At 41.2% G+C, this 21,298-nt stretch overlaps 1 protein-coding gene across 3 annotated transcripts in view; it reads left to right on the forward strand.

The window, feature by feature from the left end:
• Nucleotides 1-21,298, forward strand: part of COL4A6 (collagen type IV alpha 6 chain) — a 4,024,271-nt gene that overhangs the window by 2,386,966 nt on the left and 1,616,007 nt on the right. For all 3 annotated transcript variants that reach the window (XM_044057202.1, XM_044057203.1, XM_044057204.1), the window contains 2 exons: nt 5,511-5,577; nt 14,570-14,680. In XM_044057202.1, the coding sequence (XP_043913137.1) occupies nt 5,511-5,577; nt 14,570-14,680 (178 nt within the window). The remainder of the gene's footprint in view (nt 1-5,510; nt 5,578-14,569; nt 14,681-21,298) is intronic.

The raw sequence follows: 21,298 nt of genomic DNA on the forward strand, positions 1-21,298 counted from the left end.
CACCTACCATTTCTTTTAAGCTATGGTAATCTACTCTTATAACTTAGGCTACTGCATCAGTGATCATAATGATGAACATAGTATAGTTGTGTAAGTAAAATTTTAACCAGCTCATCAGGATGACTTGATGTTCTAAACATGGAAAACAGTTTTACTTATTGCTTTTGACTTCTACAAGAAGAGTATCTGAAGTGCAAGCTCTTACGGTAGGTCAACCTTATCTCATTTTTCACAGACATAGACTTTATTTGAAAATTAATCTTTCTCTTATGCCTAAAGTGGTGTCTAAGTTTATTTTAATCTGTCCATATCCCCGTCTTCTTTCCATAACCTAAAAATAAGGGAGAAGGGATACTTCATACATTGGATGTGTACAGACAACTCAGGTACTGTCTTGACACAACAAAATCTTCCAGAACATCTGTTCAGTTGTTCAATTATTGTGAAGGTAAAAAGAAAGGACAACCTACATCAATGCAGAATATTTCTAAATGGTTGTTTCATGCTATTAACTTTTGTTACTCCCACCACAACAAAACTATTCCAGGCAGAGTCAAGGCTCACTCTACCAGGGCCTTGTCTTCATCAATTCCATTTTGGAAGGTGTTGGACTTTAGACATATTCTAGAAGCAGCAGCTTGGTTCTCTGTGCACACTTTCACAAAGCGCTATGAACTATATTCCTTCTCCAGGTCTAGGACAGACATTAATAGGACCATTCTCCAAGGGTTCCTGAAACCTTCCACCTACCATTTATGTTAAGCAGTGGTAATCTACTCTTATAACTTAGGCTACTGCATCAGTGATCATAATGATGAACATAGTATAGTTGTGTAAGTAAAATGTCCATAACAATAGATGTTTGAAAGATCACTGCTGCAGTAGCCGCTCCCTCCCTCCACCCACCTTAGTTTTCTCTATTTTTTATGCCAGGGTGTAAACATGTTTTTTTCTTCTCGTAGTAATGTCCTGTTAGGGCTGTACCTCCTTCTCTCACTTGGCATGAAAGCTCTGATGTGCTTGGTGTCCAAACCAGACTAACAGCTACGGTGAGTAGAAGGTATCCTGAAGAATTGGAAGATTGCTGGCTGTTATATTCTATACAGAATATAACCCATATAGCTTAGGCTACTGCAGCACTGAGCATTTGCGTATCTGTATTCATGTTAACTGTGCTTACAAAGCTGTACTTTTATCTCCTCAAATTTCTGATTCATATTCTGAGGATAGTAGTCATTTTTGTCAATCCCGTTGAAGGATTCTGTTTTTCTGAAACTATTTCCAAGTGAATCAGTTGTTTCTGTGGGAACATAATGATATTCCAGTGTGTTTGAAGAAAGATTATGGTTTGCTGTAAACAGAATTTCCTGAGACTGTGCCAGTTACTCCTTTTCTTTCAGAATTAGAGAATACTTTTGTCACAGCCTGTAACTTGTTTGGCAGCCAGCCTGCTGTCACCAAGAAAGCAGATAGATTATATGTACCTCAATCGTATACATTTTTATATTTTAACTCCAGATTAGACTGAGCACTGATTTCTCTGGTAATCCCAGCTGCTACTAAACATTTGGTTAATTCTAATACCTCCTTTTCTGTAACAAAGATGGAAAAAGCATTTGATAGATTTGATTCTTCTGTAACACATATTTTTTGGAATTCTAATTTTCAAGCACATATATTAAAATTTGTGCTTGCCTCTTTTGAGAACATGAGCATTATGGCATATTTTCCTTCTTTTGAATAAAGAACAGTATTGAGTAATCTTATTGGTTCTGTATCTCAAGTGACTACTCACTCTAAAATATGCTTATGACTCAGCTGATGTACTTCCATTGTTACAGCCACTGGAACTGTTATAACAAAGTTTGCTTGGTTGTATACTGAAAAATCTTCCTGAGGATGTTAAACCTGAAATTTTGAATTCTGCCTTAGTTAGAGAGGTAGTGTTTGGGCCATCTGCTGCAGAGGTCCTTAAGAAATGTGATGAGAGATGATTCAGGGGACTTCACAGATTTTTCATTCTTCCTGGTTGAATGCTACTTCTACAACCTATTACAAAAAGAAAACAACCAGAGACAGCAAACTGTTGACAAGCAAACTTTGAAAAGCAAAGACAAGGTATTACCAAAAAGAAAGGATGTTTGTCCCAAAATAAATGGCAGTCTAACAAGAATGACTATCTCCAAAATCCTTCCCCTCTTCTCACAATGGCAGACATTTAATCCTTCTCAAAAATCTGAACCTCAATTTCTCTCTCTTTGGGAACAGATGGTTTGAGACACATGGATACTAAAAACAATTAGTCATGATGACAGGTAGCAAAGTGAATCCCACCCTACCTTCCAAGGAATTCCCCCCTCATCTGCCAAATCAACTCCTCTTTCCCTGCTGTCATTCAGTACCTGCTGACATAGAGGGTGATAAAAGCTGTCCCTTTTTACTAACTAGGAGATGGGTTTTATTCATGAATATTTCTAGTGTCAAAGAAAGAGATACATGAAAACCAGTTGTGGATCCCTCTTTTCTAAACCAGTTCATGATAATGTCGAAGATCATAATGTTATTCTCTTCTCAGTCTATTGTCTCTAATTCCCCAGGTGAGATTTCTACTGACCTTAGATTTAAAAGATGCATATTATCACATTTTGCTCCAGATTCCAAAAGTTTCTTAATGTTTTCTGTGCCAGGATCACAATTTCAGTTCTCTGCATTACCCTTTAGACTGTCCTGTGCTGCAACAATATTGTACTACAGATTGCAAGCTATCCACATTTTTCTTTATATAGATGATTTGCTTACCTTTGCAGAGCCTTTTTCAAAGTGGTAGGAATCTCTTACTTGGGTCCGAGATCTCCTACTCAGACTTAGGTTCTTGGAGAACATATAAAATTGTTTTTTAAGTCTTTCTCACAGGATTGTTTTCCTGGTGTGTCTTCTAGATACTTCATTTTAAAAGAGCTTTTCTTCCACAGGAAAAAGTAGATTGATATTTAGACAATAAATTTCATGAGTTTTCCACTCAGAGTACTTCATGACCGAGGGAATTCTTCTGGATTCTAGGTCACATGGCATTTACGAAACTCATGATTCCTATGGCAAGACTCCACATGAGAAACTTTCAGTGGTACCTAAAATCTCTATGGCCCCAACATCAGCATCCCCTGACATTCCAGATACCAGTTTTGGGTTTGTGACAAAGGAAATTCTTTGGTAGAGAGACCAATTTTATCACTGTCCAAGTCTTCCATTTTTCCCTCACAGCTCCAGCATAGTCTGTACCGTCAAACACATCAGAGTTTGTATGGGGAGCAGTGTCTGTGGGGATAAATATGCAGGATCTTTGAAACAGAAAAGAGACCAAATCACTTTTTTGAAAAACAACAGAAAGACGAACCCACTTTAGCGAAAGTGCACACACACTAAAAACACATTATTGCAGGGGGGGGGGGGCAGCTCCCCACACCCCCACTATTTATATGTACAAACTCCAAGATCACACTACAGTGGGGAAAATTATATATTTCCTTATCCCCACTGTACCGTAGTTTGGTGAATCTCTGTTTGCGAAAGAACACTTTCGTTTAAGTGCACTTTCGCTAAAGTGGGTTCGGCTTTCTGTTTTTCAAAAAAGTGATTTTTCGATAAACAGAAGTAGACCCATACATACACTTATATGTACACAGGTTTACTATTAGTTAACTGATTACAAGACAGCAGAATTGCGATTTGTTCGAACCAGAATGTCAGAACTCGTATAACTGAATTCAAAATAGCAAACGTAATCTCCGAAAATGTCAAAATCGACATTTTAGGAGAGTCAGCACACTTCCTAGAACAACAGTACTGTGCATTGCACAGTAAATAACATGTTTCCAGGGGGGCAAGCACCCCCCAACCCCCCTGCTACTTTAATATACAAACTCCGGGATCGCACTATAGTGAGGGAAAGGGTACATTTCCCTATCCCCACTATAGTGTGATCTGTACCACAAAGTCGAACCTTACAACAGCGAATGCTGTATGGAATTCGCTACTGTACGGTTCGACATTGTGGTGTTCATGTTGGCATAGTGCAAATTGACATTTTTGCACATATGAACATCGCACAAGTTGTAATTGGTTAACTGATAGTAAACCATATATATAAATATATATATATATATATATATATATATATATATATATATATATATATAGTGTGTGTGTGTGTGTGTGTGTGTGTGTAACGAACCACTTCACCACCATGGAAACCAAATGAATATATATATATATATATATATATATATATATATATATATATATATATATATATATATAAGAGAGAGAGGGACACATGCACACACATATAAACATCTTTGGATTCCTCAGCTAGCTGTAATGTTTGATTTTGTGTCAGCTGTTATCTACAGTCTCCCTCCAGAGGTTATGTAACACTAACATCAGTCTTACAAACGTGAAGTGCAGTGAAAATATTTACATCTTTCTGAATGGTAGTTGTACATGTAAAATGTGATTAGCCTACTGGAATGGTACAAACTGTTTTGGATTGCATTTGTTTAAACATGACGCCTGTGTGTTGTAACAAAAGCACTGGATAGTACTGGTATTATAAGTCTATGTTCAGACAGAAATGCTAACTGACATTCTGAATCTCAGATTCTGAATATACATTTATTATCATACTATGAGTAACAACACAAAACAACTCTAGTTTTAGTGTCTAAGAGGCATGCTGTGCATCTATAGCAGAAATAACACTCTATAACAAAACTAGTTGAAGTCCCGGAAAAGCATTTTGTATATCTGATTTAGAGATTTTGTTATTCTGGCACATTTTGTACAGTAATACTGTAATGGGGAAGAAGTTGGGGCTGTAGATGTCCATTAGGCATACTTGCCCTTCTGCACATTATGTTGCTCTTCCTCACACTGTTACCAGTAGTAGGAGGTGCAGCATACATAATAGAAATTCATTTATTTAGCATGTTTTTGGACTCCTATTGTGAAGTAAAAGCATATTTTTTAAGTGTGGAATAATGCATTTAATGTGTATGGGCAGCTAGAATGGATCACTGATGAGTAGGCTGTTGTACACATCTCCCTAAACAGGTTATGGTAGAGTAACACCACTCATTTCCTCATTTCTGTGCAGAACGTCAGAGATATTCATCAGACAGGACAAAGTTCCCTTCTTGCTGTAGTGACTTTGCAACACTGCCCAAATATATGTAATTCAGTCCTAGTCATCTATGTGTCACCTTATAATTAACAGTCATCAAAAAAAATGTGTGTGTGTGTGTGTGTGTGTGTGTGTGTGTGTGTGTGTGTGTGTGTGTGTGTGTGTGTGTGTGATATACATACAGAAAGTAAACCCCAATGTACAAATATGCAGCTTGTTTAATTTTTACTATTGTTTGTGGCTTTCATACCAAAGAGAAATTAATTTTCTTTAAGAAAATATAGGATGCAGAGTTTTGTAGCAATGTAAATTTTTGTCATTAATTTTATAGGGAGAATTGGGAGCAATTGGCCCACCTGGTTTACCTACATACTTAGACATAGCCAGGTCAACAAAAGGTAAGGCATACTCTGAAATAAATATTGCTTTATTCTGAAACCAGTTAGCTTGTTTAGTTTCTTAACATAATATATTCTGTAGTCCTATCTCACCTTCATTCTTACATATGGATTCGGAGCCGATCCTCGGCTCTGACTCTGCCGATTACAAAGCTCAAATTCTCTAAGTTGTCTCGTGGCAAGGTAGGTGTCCCATAATGCACTACTAGCAATCCCCGGATCTCGTTTGCCGCTCTACGAGTTCAGAAGTGTTCTCTTTCTTGGCCCTGGCTAATTTGGAATATTTTTTCTTCCAATATTTTTAATGTTCTTTTTTACTGTAAAGTTTCTTATTAATAGCTTACTGTTGTTAACTTGCGAGTAGTTAGTGTGTTTTTTTCTGAAGTTTTATTGCTAATTGTTGTTGCTAATTGTTGGCCGTCACTTCCGCAGGCCTTCTTTTAGTGGTATCCCTTTGTTTCTGTTGTGCTAGTAATTGTTAATCTTTCTCAGGCATAGGCCCGTTTTTAGTTAGAGGACCTACTTTTGCCTTACTGTTGCTTGTTTATTCTCTATCTCGCCTAATCCTGTGTTCAGGGCTAGGCCATGTTAAGTTAGAGGACCTAGTCCTCTATTGCCTTTCTCCCTTGTGTGTTGTTTCTTCATCAGGGCTAGGCCCATTTAAGTTAGAGGACCTTGTCCTCTCTTCTTATTGTCGTTTTTTGCTGTCTACAATTATAGTCTGTTGTCGTTGTTGTGGTAGCTATGTCTAAGGAAACTAAAGACCATAAACCTTCGGGTTTTAACAAATGCCTAAAATGTTGACAAAAAATGTTCCTGACTGACGGGCATAGTATTTGTGTTTATTGTTTGGGAGCCATATATCTACAGGAGACATGTACTTTTTGCCATTCTTTTAATTCCCGGGTTCTCCAGGAAAGGAAGAACAAACTGATTTTGAAAGGTCTCCTTAAACCTTCCTTTGAGGAGGATTTAGCTAGTTCTTCCTCTTCTCACTCCAGGTCTCTCTCTTCAAAAAAAGAAAAGGTTAAGTCGGTGAAAAGACAGTCTCTGACACCGACTGACAAATTAGGACCTCCAGAGAAAGTTGCCTAACCATCTACCTCTTCGGCTCCTCTGACTTCGGAGCTGGTTGAGGTTATTGATATAGACCTTTTTCGGAGCCTATAGCTGAATCCATACCTCAGAGCCAGTCAAAAGACTTACTACCGGTATCCCAGACACTTAGATCTCCAATTTTGCAGAGATTTCTATCCCCTACCTTCCAGATCCTCCAGGAGTCTCTCTGATGAGGATGTTGAGAGGGTGGTGTGTAGACTTTTGAAGTCATCGGTGCTAGCAAATTTGTTTTCGGCTCCGACCCAATAGGTTCCAGAGCCATCTAAGGCCGTATTACCTGCTTCTGTTCCTCCTCTGAGCCATGCCGGTCTTTTGGAGCTAGATCATTTGGTGCCATTTGTTGTGGAACCGTCAGTTCCAGCACCCCAAGTGGATTTCTTGGTGCCAAGTTCTGCTCTGACACCTTTGGTGCTGTCCCTGGTGTCTAGGAGCTGAAGCTCACCAGTCGGCCCCAATGGAGACACTCGGACCAGAACTTCTTTGGTTCCGAGCCTACCTCTCAGTGCGTCGGCTCGGCTGAGCTTGGATCCCACATCTGTCTAGGAGTCGATCGCTCCAGAGCCAGGGGCTACTTCTGCTTCTTTGGAACCGGTAGTGTCCTGGGAGCTGGAGGGATCTGCCTTTGAGATGATGAGGAGCGTACTGTCTAGATCTTCAACTCTACACAAGGGTACCACTGTTCTTCCCCCTCAAGCTCCAACCTCTGTCTCAGCACCATCTCTCTCTCATGACAGCAAAGACCTGCAGCCTCAGGAGCCCCCCTTGGGTGTCCCTCAGTCTTCCGAGACCTTTCCAGAATACTCTTCTGAGGAGCCTCCTCGGAAGAAAACTTGCAAGAGGAAACATGTAGACTCCCTTGATGAGTCCATCACCTCTGACACTGACCTCGAGGAGTCAGAAGGGTCCCCTATGTCATCCTCTGATGATATCTCCTTCGTACATATCCTAGAGATCTTGAAACAGAGAGGCGGCTGGTCCACCCTCACCCCTTCTGATGAGGAGTCAGTGTACTTGAAGGCTTTTGGGTCACAACCTTCAGCCTCTTGGGGGTGTCCACCTTTCGATGAGCTGTTAGATTTGGTGAGTCGAAAGGTGTGGGAAACTCCTGATACTGTGGAACCAGTCCCTAGAAGGCTGAACAAATTCCTTTTGGCTCCTAAGGAAAAAGAGTTTCTGACCAAAGGTATGCCTGTAGGTGCCATGGTGGTGGCAGTAGCCACAAAAAAGGAACTAGCAGAGACATCCTCATCTGTCCACCCACCAAACAAAGAGTCTCGAACAATGGACAGATATGGGAAGCGTATTTTTTCTTCAGTGGCTTTTACGCTCAGATCGTTGAATTATCTCACCCATTTCACTAGGCTTCAAAGAGATCTCCTAAAAGAGCTGGGAGTTACTCACCAAGGTATTTTAACTGAAGGAGTCCTTGAAAAGGTTACTGCTCAATTGTCCACCTTAAACTCTATTGTTAACTCCCCCATGAGGCTGATATCTTACTCAGCAGATGGAGCGAGCAGGGCAGCGGGTTCAGGAGTTTCCCTCAGGAGACTCTCCTGGATATGCTTGTGTAACTTTGCGGAGCCCTTTAAATCTGCATTTACCAATGCCCCCTTTGATGGTTCCTTTCTCTTTGGACCAAAGGTAAAAGACACGCTCACAGATCCAAGCAGGAAGGGAAGACTCTCTCTGCTGTGGGAGTACGTTTTTTCATCCCTTCTAGACCATACGCTAAAGGTCAGAGAGGGGGAAAAATGTGGTACAAGAAATCTCAGAGATTTTTCCCAGACGCAAAAGGTGATTCCTTCTCCAGAAGCAGAGGAGGAAGAAATAGTGGTAGACATTGCCCTAGAGGTGGGGGGGGGGGTCTACAAAACCAGGGTGACCACGATTCTTGTAGTGGATGTCCCTATCAGTGCTCCTGAAGTGAGGCCCGGATGCGCTTCTCTGGTGCCAGTCAGGGGTCACTTATCTTTGATCACAGAAGCCTGGCACAACATCACACAAGACAAGTGGGTACAAAGGATAATTTCCAGAGGATACTCTACATTCTTCTCTTTTCCACCTTATCTAACCAAGAGAATCCCAGATGTTCCACCCAGTCACAGGGATCAATCAACTGTAGAAGTCCAAAAGTTACTCCAAAAGAGAGTCATCCAAACCGTCCTCGCAGACCAGATAGGATTTGGAACTTACAGCAGATTCTTTTTAGTGCCAAAATGAACAAGGGACTGGAGGCCCATTGGGTCTATATTATAACATCGAAATCTGCAAAGATCGAATGTTATAATATCGAACCCTAAATACCAAAATCCGCAAACATCGAACAGTCAGAATAGCGATTTTTTTCCCAGGGAAAGAAATCACTATTCCGAGAAACAGACACACAACACAAACACACACAAAAAACAGCAATCCACACATATACACTTAAAATCCTACAACTAAACCTAAATTAAACTTTATATACACTACTAGCTATCCACTTACCTTAACCCGACACTAACCCTAAGGTCTGTCACTATCGCACACTCACCTCACCTGCGCCCTAACCCTAACTCACCTAACCCGGCCCCTAACCCTAACATCCACACAATCGCACACCTATCTGACCCGCTCCCTAGCTCACCTAACCCGCCCCCTAACCTACACACAATCGCACACTTAACTGACCCGCACCCTAGCCCTAACGTCCACACAACTGCACATTTACCTGACCCGCTCCCTAACCCTAACTCACCTAACCCACCCCCTAACCCTAACCAACACCCAATCGCACACTTACCTGAACCCGACCCGTAATGTTCCAACATATCGAACGCTGAAAACAGTGAAGCCACAGCAACAGCCCACCAAATTCTTTCCCTGGGAAAGAATTCGGTTTCCTGCACCTTCGCTGTTTTCAGCGTTCGACAAAACTGGTTCGATATTATAACATTCGAACTTTATAAAATTCGATGTTATAATATAGACCTGGCCCATCTTGGATCTCAGCAAGTTAAACGAATCAGTGAAGAAGTCCAAGTTCCTAATGGTAACACTGCAGTGTATACTCCCTCTGTTAGGGAAAGACAATTGGATGTGGTCCATAGATCTCCAAGATGCGTATTACCACATAAAAATGGACAGAGCATCAAGGAGTCATTTACAGTTTTGACTGGAAGCCAGTCATTACCAATTTCATGCTCTGCCCTTTGGTCTCACCACAGCCCCCAAGGTGTTCACCAAATGCATGGCAGTAGTAACAGCTCATTTGAGATGTCTTGGATTCCAAGTGTTTCTGTACCTGGACGACTGGCTCCTGACTGCCACCACCAGGCATCTACTTCTACAAGCCAGGGATTCAACCATCTAAGTCTGTACTCAGCTAGGTGTCACTATAAATTGGGAAAAGTCTGTTTTGTCGCCCTCTCAATATGTGACTTTTATAGGCGCAGAAATAGACACAGTTGCAATGATGGCTCACCTTCCTTCAGACAGAATGCAAAATCTAAGACAATAAATATACAGCCTGCTTTCTCATCACAAGGTCAAAGCGAAGACAGTGCTCAAACTACTGGAAACCATGGCCTCTACTATAACTCTAGTTCCGTTAGCCAGACTACATATGAGAATTCTACAGTGGCTACTTTTTTCCCAGTGGTCTCTTCAGCAACTGCCTCTGTCTCATCCCATTTTAATAATGGAATCTTGCAAAAAGGACCTTCTTTGGTGGATCCAGTACAATCAACTAATGATAGGGACACCATTCTTTCCTCGCCAACCCATTGCTACTGTGACCATGGATGAATCCCAGATAGGGTGTGGGGGGGCATTATCTAGGAAGGACAGTCCAAGGCACATGGCAAGAACATGAGGCTCACTTGCATATCAATGTTCTAGAGATGAGAGCAGTGCTACTAGTGTTGCAAGCACTTCACGAGTTTCTTCCTCTAGGGACAATAGCAATCCAGTCAGACAGTATGTCAGTGGTATGGTATATAAACAAACAAGGGGGAACCAGATCCTACCCCCTATGTTGAGAGGCTCTTCGTGTTTGGCAGTGGGTGATATCTTCTCAACGCTTTCTAGTTGCAATGCATATTCCGGGGAGAACCAGTGTTATAGCCGACAAGCTCAGCAGGGCAATCTTGATGCCTCACAAGTGGTCTCTGAATCAGAAAGTTGCAGAACAGATTTTCCACAAATGGGGACAGCCTTGCTGCGATCTGTTTGCCACCCCAATGAACACCAAATGCAGCAGCTACTTCACCCTTATCCCCCCCGGGGGAGACACCGAGACACGCACTTGTCCACAATTGGCCCTCGGGACTTCTTTATGCTTTTTCTCCCTTTCCGCTAATATCGAAAGTTATCCAGAAAGCAAAGACTTTGGGAAGCAGAATGATTCTCATCACTCCCTACTGGCTTCATCAGATTTGGGTCCCCTTTCTCAGGCCTCACCTTCTGGACGATCCATGGACTCTGGACCCAGTACCAGACCTTCTGACACAAATGTCAGGCATGTTCCATCCCTGTCTCCACACCCTCAACTTGACAGCATGGCTGCTCCACTTCCATCCCTAGTCAGGCTTCATGATTTCTCTCCTGTGGCTGCACATATCTTGACATCATGTCATAAACCTTCTAAAAGAAAATTGTACACTAGCAAATGGAAAAGATTTTCCCGTTGGGCACAAGTTAGGACCATAGATCCATACACTGCCTCCATTCCCTTAGTATTAGAATTTCTAACCAAACTTTTTCATCAGGGATCAGCTGCTGCTACAATCAAAGTTCAATTAGCAGCTGTCTCCAGTTTTCATTTGGGGCAACATGAACCTAATCTTATGGCTCACAGATTGTGTAAATCATTTTTAAAAGGCACTGCCATACTAAAAACTCCTTTTCAAGAACATATATCTCCCTGGGATTTAAATTTTGTTCTTTCAAAACTTACCTTACCGCCTTTTGAACCTTCACATACATATGATTTAAAGTTCCTTTCATGGAAGACCATTTTTCTGGTAGCCATTACTTCCACCAGAAGAGTGTCAGAGCTGCAAGCACTCTCAGTAAAACCTCCTTACTTGATATTCCATAAAGACATAGTTACCCTTTGCACTAACCCTTCCTTCATCCCCAGGATTTGTTCACAATCAAATATTAATCAAACTATTGAACTGCCAGTCTTTTTTCCAAGTTATACAAACAAAGCGGAATATAAGTTTCATCAGCTTGATGCACACAGACAGTTAAGGTTCTATCTACATAGAACCAAAGAGTGTAGGAAATCAGACCAATTATTTATATCTTTTTCAGAGACAAGAAAAGGAAGGCCAGTCTCCAAGATAACGTTATCAAACTGGATTTCAAATTGCATATCTTTTATTTACTCTTCTAATGGCAAAGAACTCCCATTTAAAATTAAAGCTCATTCCACCAGATCTGTATCCACATCTGCCACTTTTCAAGCCAGAATTCCAATGGACAGACTATGTGCTGCAGCAACTTGGACTACCCCTCATACCTTCATTACTCATTACAAATTGGACTTGGCCTCCAGGGGTAAAGCCTCCTTTGTTCCATGGTTCTTAGGAGTATTTTCCCATGAACCACCCGAGAGAAAGATGCTAGGGACGTTGTCCCATATATAAGAATGAAGGCGAGATAGGACTACAGAACATAAAGAAGTTATATACTCACCATAACGTTCCATGTTTGTAGTCCATCTCACCCTTCATTCTTATGAACCCCCCCCCCCCATCCATGTATCCTTGAAGGATCTGGAGACAAGATAATGTCTATCTTCCTTAGAGATGGAGGCCTTTCATCTATTGTTTTTCCTTGTGTAAATACTTCTATATCACTATTATAGACAGCAGCAAACAAGATCTGGGGATTGTAAGTAGTGTATTATGGAATACCTACCTTGCCATGAGCCAACTTAGAGACTTCGAGCTTTGTAATCGGCCAAGTTGGAGCTGAGGATCAGCTCTGAACCCAATTGTAAGAATGAAGGGCGAGATGGACTACAAACTTGGAACATTATGGTGAGCACATAACTTCTTTATTTAGTAATACGAGGGACATAATGTAATGCCTATTTATTTCTGTGACAAAGAGGAAAGATAGCTTGCAGTGACTGCACAATTCTAAAAAAGTAAAGGAATTCTTATAATAAAAGCAGAATATGTATAGAGTCTATAAATGTGGAAAGATAAATGCACAAAAACAAAAAGTAGTTGAAATAATAGAAGTAACTAGTAAAATAGATAAAGTATTATTACACAGATACATAAACAAGGAGGAACATTGCAAAGAAAAAGTTTATGTAATCGTTATGGTTCATGTAACATTTTCATTGTAAGGAGATATGTAGTTTGACATTTTAGCATATTTTTGTAAATATAGATCCAGAAGATACACATGATTTGCCTCAGAGATCTTTGAAAATCAAGCCCTTTTTTTTCAGAGCTTGCTAATTTATATATGCATATGTGTATGTTTTTTTAATATTGGCTGCCATCTACAGATACCCATTGGGCGGCCACGGTGGTGCAGTGGTTAGCATTGCCGCCTCACAGCAAGAGGTTCTCCGGTTCAATCCTCGGCTGGGGTGCCTTCTGTGCGGAGTCTGCATGTCCTCCCTGTGGTCGCGTGGGTTTCCTCCGGGTGCTCCGGTTTCCTCCCACATCCCAAAGACATGCTGCAGGTGGATTGGACAATCTAAATTGGCCCTAGGTGTGCGTGTGAGTGTGCCTTCTGTGGAAGGTTGGGCGCTGGGCTGGCAACTCGACACTGTAAAACTCCACTGCCATTCAATGTGCGGACAAGGTGATCTGCTGTGGCGACCCCTAACCGGGAAAAAGCCGAAAGAAGAAGAAGAAGAAGATCTACAGATACCCATTCTCCTGCTCCTCACTCTCCATAATCAGCTAGAGAGGAGATGGGAGAAACCAGGAGTGAACCCATTTTGTTTGGCATTTGGGAGTAATGTTTGTCTGCTTTTGTCCCTTAACTCCTACCCATTGTGTAGTAACATCAGTATGGCATGCACAAACTTGCTTCATATTATATAACACCCACTGCAGACATCCATCACTGCACTAATATTGACATTGAAGCAGTAACCCCATACCTTAGAAAAGAAGAGCTAACTGATGCAAGTTGATGTCCTTCCCCATCAGACTCTTTGGCAGCACACTGTAATCAAGCCTGGCTGGCCAGAATCTCTGTGTGCAATCCTTCATTTGCTCTAGTGGATAAATGCATATCCTTCATTACAAATCCTATTTCACTTAAAAAAATGTGATCATAATGTACTGACAATGTGGTTCATTGTATCTGATTTATAATAAATGGAATATTTTAAAAGGGCATGTGAAATTCAGAAATAATTTAAAATGCAGCATTTTTATTTATCAAGATGTTTACAAGTCTTCATTTTCACTATCCAGCCCATTGTCACCTGTATTTAATGAAGCTTTCTTACCTACATCGGGTTATCTTTATTTTAAACATCAGTAATTAAATAATTAAACTGATCCAGGTGGACCCTTTTCAGACGTGAGCTACAAAGAAACTGAAAAGATTTGAAAAAATAGTACAATGTAATCAAAACAGTAATTACAAAATACATAAAACTACACCTCAGAATCCCTTAGTTTTTGCAAGATACATTTTCCTCTAGAAATGTTTTGAACTACTCAGTAAATATACATATGTTTTATCTGGCTGTAAAATATGAAGTAAAGTTTGACAATTTAGAAAAACTGAATTTTGAAGTATTAATTCTAATGATACCTGCTGACTTACACATTTGCAAAAATGTTTAAATTACATTTGTATTTTCACAAACTATATTGTGTCCTTTAAATAAACTTTATTTTTGTAGGCATTGTAGGTGATCCAGGTGAACTAGGATTTCAAGGTGTTAGAGGAGAAGTTGGACCAAAAGGTTCAGTAGGTCCAGATGGTGCACCAGGCTTTCCAGCACCCTTTAGAGGTAAGTAGTTAATCTGTTGCCTTGAAAGGATAGTGTAATAAAAAAATCTTCCATTTGTACCAATTAGGGGATACAGAGGAAGCACTAAAATAAATGTACAGCACTTGTATGGTAGTACTCATGTGCATAGTATAAGGCAGAAATGAGGAAATAACTTTAGTTGTTGAAGACTGGCTGATGCTGCAGAACTGAGAATCTCTGTCAGTTTAATTTCTCCAAATGTTTATTAGTTTTTTTACATACCTTGATGGGAGTGGACCCCTTTCCTGAGTCAGAGCATAATCAAAGTTTAAGAAATCAGTTTTACTTAGTCTTTGATGTTAGCCAAGACTACTCTTCCAAACTCCTGCACCTGCAGTGTGCCCAGAACTGACTCCTTCTTCAATTCACATGACATTGCATGGATTGGTAACTTGATTGAGTATGATTGCAAATTATTTTTGTTAGACCTGCTGCCCCTACTATTGTTGGAACTATATGACTATTTTTCTTCCACATTGTTCTTGTTTCTGCTTACAACTCCTGGCATTTTAAGACGTTTTGTAAAGACACTGTATTCACTGTGTGTAGCAGTTTCAATGATAAATGCTACTTTTGTCTTTTTTCTTGGGCTACTCTATCTGTTTTTCTTGCATTTGCTTTTTTAACTGTTGATAATGGGTGATCCTCCTGTGTGATATAAATTTTATCATTGTTGATATCTCCTTGTGGTTTATGTCTCCAATATTTCTCAGCTACTTCTATATTGCATTGTTTGCTCAATCCCCGTTGCAGCAGTCTTGCCATATTGTTGTCCGTTTCAGTATACAGACCCTCATGTTTGAGTGTTTAATCCCCATCAACTAGATGTGTAACTGTTTCCAGTTCTGTGTTATAGAAACTGCATTTATCCATTTCTTCCAGTTTTTCAGTAGATGTGTAAACCAACATGTACACAGATCACTATCCAGGGCCACCATTATTAGCATTTTATCTTTTGGTTTCAATTTACCTGTCCTTAACCATTGTTGTGTCTAATATTGGCCAACGTGAGGTTGTTGCAGAAGTGTACTTGCCACTATATTTGTGGATTTCCAAATTGTATTCCTTATCTTCTGGTCCTTTTGTTTTATTTATTTACTCGTTTTTTTTTTTTTTTTTGCACTTTCTTTCAGTTGCTGTGTGATTCTTACCTACTTCTGGTTTGATTTCCATTTCCAGTTTGTTCAAAAATTCTTCTGCTAAACTAAGCAAATATATGTTCTTGGACTTCTTCTCCTGCTTTAAAATGTTCACTATACTTGGTTTTGATGAGGTCAGCCAATATTTATGCAATTACACCATTGTAAATCTATGTACATAATGGTTATACATGTAAACATGCAAAAAGGCAGTTTCAGTATTAGCTTTAGTCTTCTGGAGTATTCTTTGCAGAGCTTTATTATCATTTGTTCATGTTTTATTGCCAGCCCATCCCCTATTCCCAATTATTTATACACTCCATCCTGCTCAAAGTCCTTTATGTCACATTCCTGTCTCCGGCTGATATTTTTAGCGCTGTGGCTTTCCTTTTTTTAAATATTGGCATTTGCACATTTATAAAGAAATTTTTTTCTTTTTTAGCATCTTTATTAAATTAGCACTTAAGACATAGGTAAACACACATTAATAAAAAGGAAAACAAACCATATTAACATGTTTCTTATTACATAAATTATACTTCACATATGTACTTTTTTTATAAGTATTATTAGTTAACATTCCCTAAATTGCTCAATTCCTGCCTTCCCTTAAACCTCACTACTCCTCCTCCTCCTGAACATTGTTCTGCATGTATTGACGTATTTCTGTTCATATGTTGCAGTATTCATAACATGTGAGAGTCTGTCTTCGCTGACTCGCACGTCTGGCCAGTATACAAAAGTCTAATGCTAATGTATGGTACGTGTAAAGTCGCACATGGAACTGGTCCTACGTCGGTCATAAAATCACTTTGGGTATAAAGCAGATGTCAGCACATACCAGTCTTCAGAAATTTTCTGCCACCAGTCATATTGTCTTTTCTGGTTGTTGCTCATCAGAAAAATTGCAGATCCCGATCAGATAAGTGCCTTCTTCGGGTTTTTTCTTATTGCTTTACTTGCTTCTGTATTTTTTGAGGTTACTTGTCAGCTAGGAGGGGTAAATGTCAATGTGGAAAGCAATTCCACATAAGGACTCTTACAACTTTTGTCTCTTTTGCCTAGGCCCTGACCATGACCATACTTCTTGCTCTATTTGCAAGGCCTTTGTTCTCAAGACCCTGTATAACTGGTTAGCTTCTCAGAGTTTTTACCTAGAAAACCAGCGCCTTAAATGTCTCGCACACAATGTGGAAGGTATGTCATGCCCTTCAGGTGAGCCACTAGCTAAGAAGACCAAGAAATTTAGGCCTGACTTACCCGCTGCCCCTCCAGTACCAGACATCTCTCCCGAGACCAATGTTTGCCCAGAGACCGTTTTGGAGTCGGTAGGTGCTCCTTCCATGGGTACCGATGTGGAGGCCATGAAGGATCCTACTATATCCTTGGGGGATACACAGGCATCCATTCTGGATATAGTGGGGGGAACCTTGGCTCATTGTAACTGAAGGCCCACACAGCATTCCACAGATCATTGCCCGAGAAGATGTTCCTTCTAACATTGTTGAGTGTAGGCTGATGTTGGGCCCATCGTCCTTCCACCACATGGATGTCCCTCAAAAGTAAAAAATTTAAAACTAAGCATTGCTTCCCCTGCACACCCCCCCCCCCCCCCCCAGAGCAGCTGTCAGATTGGCAAGCTTTTTTCCAAGGTTGGTTCAGTGCATTTATGGCCCTGAGGCAATCATCGGGTCTCTCCCTCCCTTCCTCCCTCTACTCCACAAAAGAGGATCTGGGGAACTTTCATCAGATGAACAAGATTCTTCTGGAGATGAATCTTTGACTTATTCTGCCCAAATTTCATCTCCTTTGGGATATTCTTCTCCAGAAGAAAAATCACATGGGACAGATTCCCTTGGAGAGGATATTTCTTTTGGGGAAATCATTGTCAAAATGAGGGAGTTCTTCAGATGGGATTGTTCTCAGGTGTTAGACATCAAAAAAAGATAATCTGACCTCTGCAGATTGACTCCCCTTCCCTGTGTGCCATACCCCCTGTTCTGCAAGCCTTCCTGAAAGCATTCTGTGCAGCTTCTAAGTGCCCTGACTCTCAACCTACTCCCTTAAAAGGCCAGACAGGTTCTATAAGGTGTCAGAGAATTCCAAATTTCTGTTTAAATGTCCCTATGCAGACCTGCAACAATTTCAGTTTCTGCTGACAAGGCCTCCAAGATGTTACCCTCCACTTCCCTGCTCCCTTCAGACAAGGAGAGTAAAGTTATGGAGAGACTAGGGATGAAAGTTTATACATCAGCAACTCTGGCATCCAGGGCCATAAATTAACAGACCCATATGGCTAAATACTCTTTGGCCGTTCTCTCGGATGCTGGTAAGCTACTTTCCAAGCTCCCAGACTCTCCCACTAAAGCTAAGTTATCCCCCATTTTTAACTCCTCTGCTCAAGTTGCACATCCTTCTGTAAAGTGTAGCTATGATGCTGTGGAGGCACCAGCCAGAGCAGCTACATCAAGGTCAGTTCTCATGAGTTATTCCTGGCTCCGGCTTCAACCTTTGCCTGATGACATTAAGGCAAAAATCATGGATGCCCCCCCTGGACAAAAAGGCATTATTTTGTACCTTTGCTGCAGAACTCTAAGTCATTACAGGAAGAGGGCAAAGAGCTGCAAGACCTTAAGCACATTTTTGGGTCCCTATCCCAAGATTTCAGAGAAACTGCCCTACCAAGACCCTTTTGTAAGGAAGTCTTCCAGACCCCAGTCTTCAAAGAGTAAAAGATATGCTTGGAAGCAATTTTCCTCCTGCTGCACAGAAGCAGCCTTTTCAGGTTAAGCCAGGTAGTCTGTGGCTACCTACCCCTTACAGCCTAAGTCCTCTTTCCCTTTCTTCTTTCCCTTTCTCTGTCTGCTTGGAAACAGATCACCCAGAACTCTTGGGTTCTCTTCATTATCCTTCGAGGGTACTTTATGATGTAGAAAACACCTCCTTTCTTCAGGGGTATTCCACAACCTCCAAGGGGAACAGCTGGAATTCTTTTTCCAGGTCTTTTCCAGTCTTCTCTGTCAGGGCACCATTCAGCAGGTGCCACCCTCCCAAGTAGGAAGAGGGTTTTTCTCCAGAATGTTCCTGGTCCCCATGAAGGATGGTCCTTGGAGACTCATCCTAGACTTATCCCATCTAAATGCTTTCCTGGAAGTTCCCACTTTTTGCATGTTAAACTTGCCCACTCTTCTTCCCCTCATCTTTTCTCAGGCCTTTATGGTGTCCCTGGACATCAAGGATGTTCATATTCATATTTCCATCCATTCTCAGTTCAGGAAGTATCTTCACTTTGCTATTGCTTCCATATATTTTCTATTCTCTGCCTTGCCTTTTGCATTGTCTGTGGCCCCAAGGGTCTTTCCAAAAGTGCTTAGCTCCTATCATAGCCTTCTGCAGGCTACACGGCAAACAAATTTCCGCATACCTGGACGATCTTCTTCTCCAGGCTCAGACACCAGACACCCTTCAGGAGAATCTTCTCTTCACAGTGTCACTGCTGTAAGGTCTAGGATTCACTATCAGCTACCAAAAATCTACCCTGGTTCCTTCTCAAGACCACATTTTCCTAGGATGCAAGATCCAGGCAGACAAGATGTTGGCTTTCTTACCACCAGAAAAGGTCCTTTCCCTCACATTCTACATCCAGGCCCTCTTCCCCCTCAATCCCTGACTGACAGGGAGTTTCTTCATCTCCAGTGGTTCATGGCATCCACTATTCCCATGCTACCACTTCCCAGGTTACATATGAGAAAATTCCAGTGGTTCCTGAGAACCATTTGGGTACAACACTCACATCCAGTGGATCTTGTAATACCCCTTCTACCCTACCTGAAAAAGGAACTAAACTGGTGAATTCAGCAGGTTACAAGGAATCCAGACTTACCCTTGCAGCCACTTCTCCCACTCAGGTGCTAAACATGGACATGTAGCAGCTCTGGCCTCATGGAGAGTCAGAGATGTGTGGTTTCCGTCTCAGAAGAGGGAACACATCAACATAAAGGAGATGTGAACCCTAATTATCACACTACAAATCATCAAACCCTTTCTTCTCCCTGGTGCCTTGAAATGGTTTACAGGCAATACCACAGTCCTCTGGTATGTCAACAAGTAGGGAAGGACCAAATCTTATCTCCTGTGCAGACTGGCTGTCCAAGCCTGGGTGTTAGCCTCCCAGAGTCAGCTCACCCTCCATGCAGTTTACATTACTTTGACTCAAAATGTTGTGGTAGACATATTGAGCAAGTCCATAACACGGTCCCTCAAATGGATGTTACACAAGAATGTGTTTCTGGACATGGTCCATTGGTGAATATAGCTCAGGTAGATCTCTTCACCTCCCCCAAGTTGTGTGTCAGATTCCCATATCCTTTGGCATGGAAGGTGGAAGCCCTGTCCGTCTCCTGGAAGGGGATGTTTTTATATGCATTCCCCCCTCTTCCCACTTCTCCAAAAGGTCCTGTTGAAGATTCAACAGGAGCAACCAAAAATTTTGCTGCTGACTCCCTTTTGGCCAAGACAGCACTGGTTCCCCCTTCTTCTGCATTTAGCCAAGGGCAATCATCACAAGTTAGCCCAAAGAATAGACCTACTCACACCAGACAAGGGATCTATAATACTCCCACAGATGTCATCTCTGCAACTGAACCTGTGGGTGATAGGGTTTTGATTCCTTTCAGGCACCTTTTCTCTGAGGACATGCAGTAAGTACTGCAGGAGGCAAGAAAACCTAATACTAGGAAATCCTATATTTCCAAATGGAAAAGGTTTTCCATCTGGTGTCTTTCAAAGCATTTGCAACCACTACTGGTGGATATTCTAGTGCTTATGTCCTATGTGTGAATGATTGAAGAGCAGGCTGTTGTACTCTTCAGTAAAAGCTCATCTTTCCCTATCTCAGCATGTTTGCGCAAGTCTTCTCCATTCACTTCCATGCTTAAAGTTAAACTTTTTTTGAAAGGTGTCCTTCATATTAGACCACCAAGAAAACCAGTTCCTTCACCTTGGGATCTTAATTTTGTTCTAGAAAAACTTACCCTGGCCCCTTTTGAGCCAGCAAGTTCCTCTTCTGTGCTCCACTGCACCTGGAAAACAGTTCTTGTGGCCAATATAATATGTATCTACTTGCCCCCTGGTAACAGCATCACCACTCTGGAAGGTATCCTTGCTGAACTCTCCACAAAAATTCCCCAAGAGACAATAATTCTTGGAGACTTTAATATAGACTGGAAGGACTGCTCTACTGAATCATCAACCTCCCATATTAACCTTAATGGCTTCCCACAAACAATTAACCCCCCAACCAGAATTAATAAACACAATAACAAAGAATCCATCCTAGACTGGATTCTAATAAATAATCACCAACAACTCTATAATGTAGGGACCCTCCCTGACAATGTAAGTGACCATTCTCTCACTTACATAATCAGGCAAAGGTCGAGCTCACACAACCCAGCCA

The sequence above is a fragment of the Protopterus annectens genome, chromosome 15.part0 (genome assembly GCF_019279795.1).
Source record: "Protopterus annectens isolate FY-2018-M chromosome 15.part0, PAN1.0, whole genome shotgun sequence".
In the NCBI taxonomy this organism is placed as follows: Eukaryota; Metazoa; Chordata; order Ceratodontiformes; family Protopteridae; genus Protopterus; species Protopterus annectens.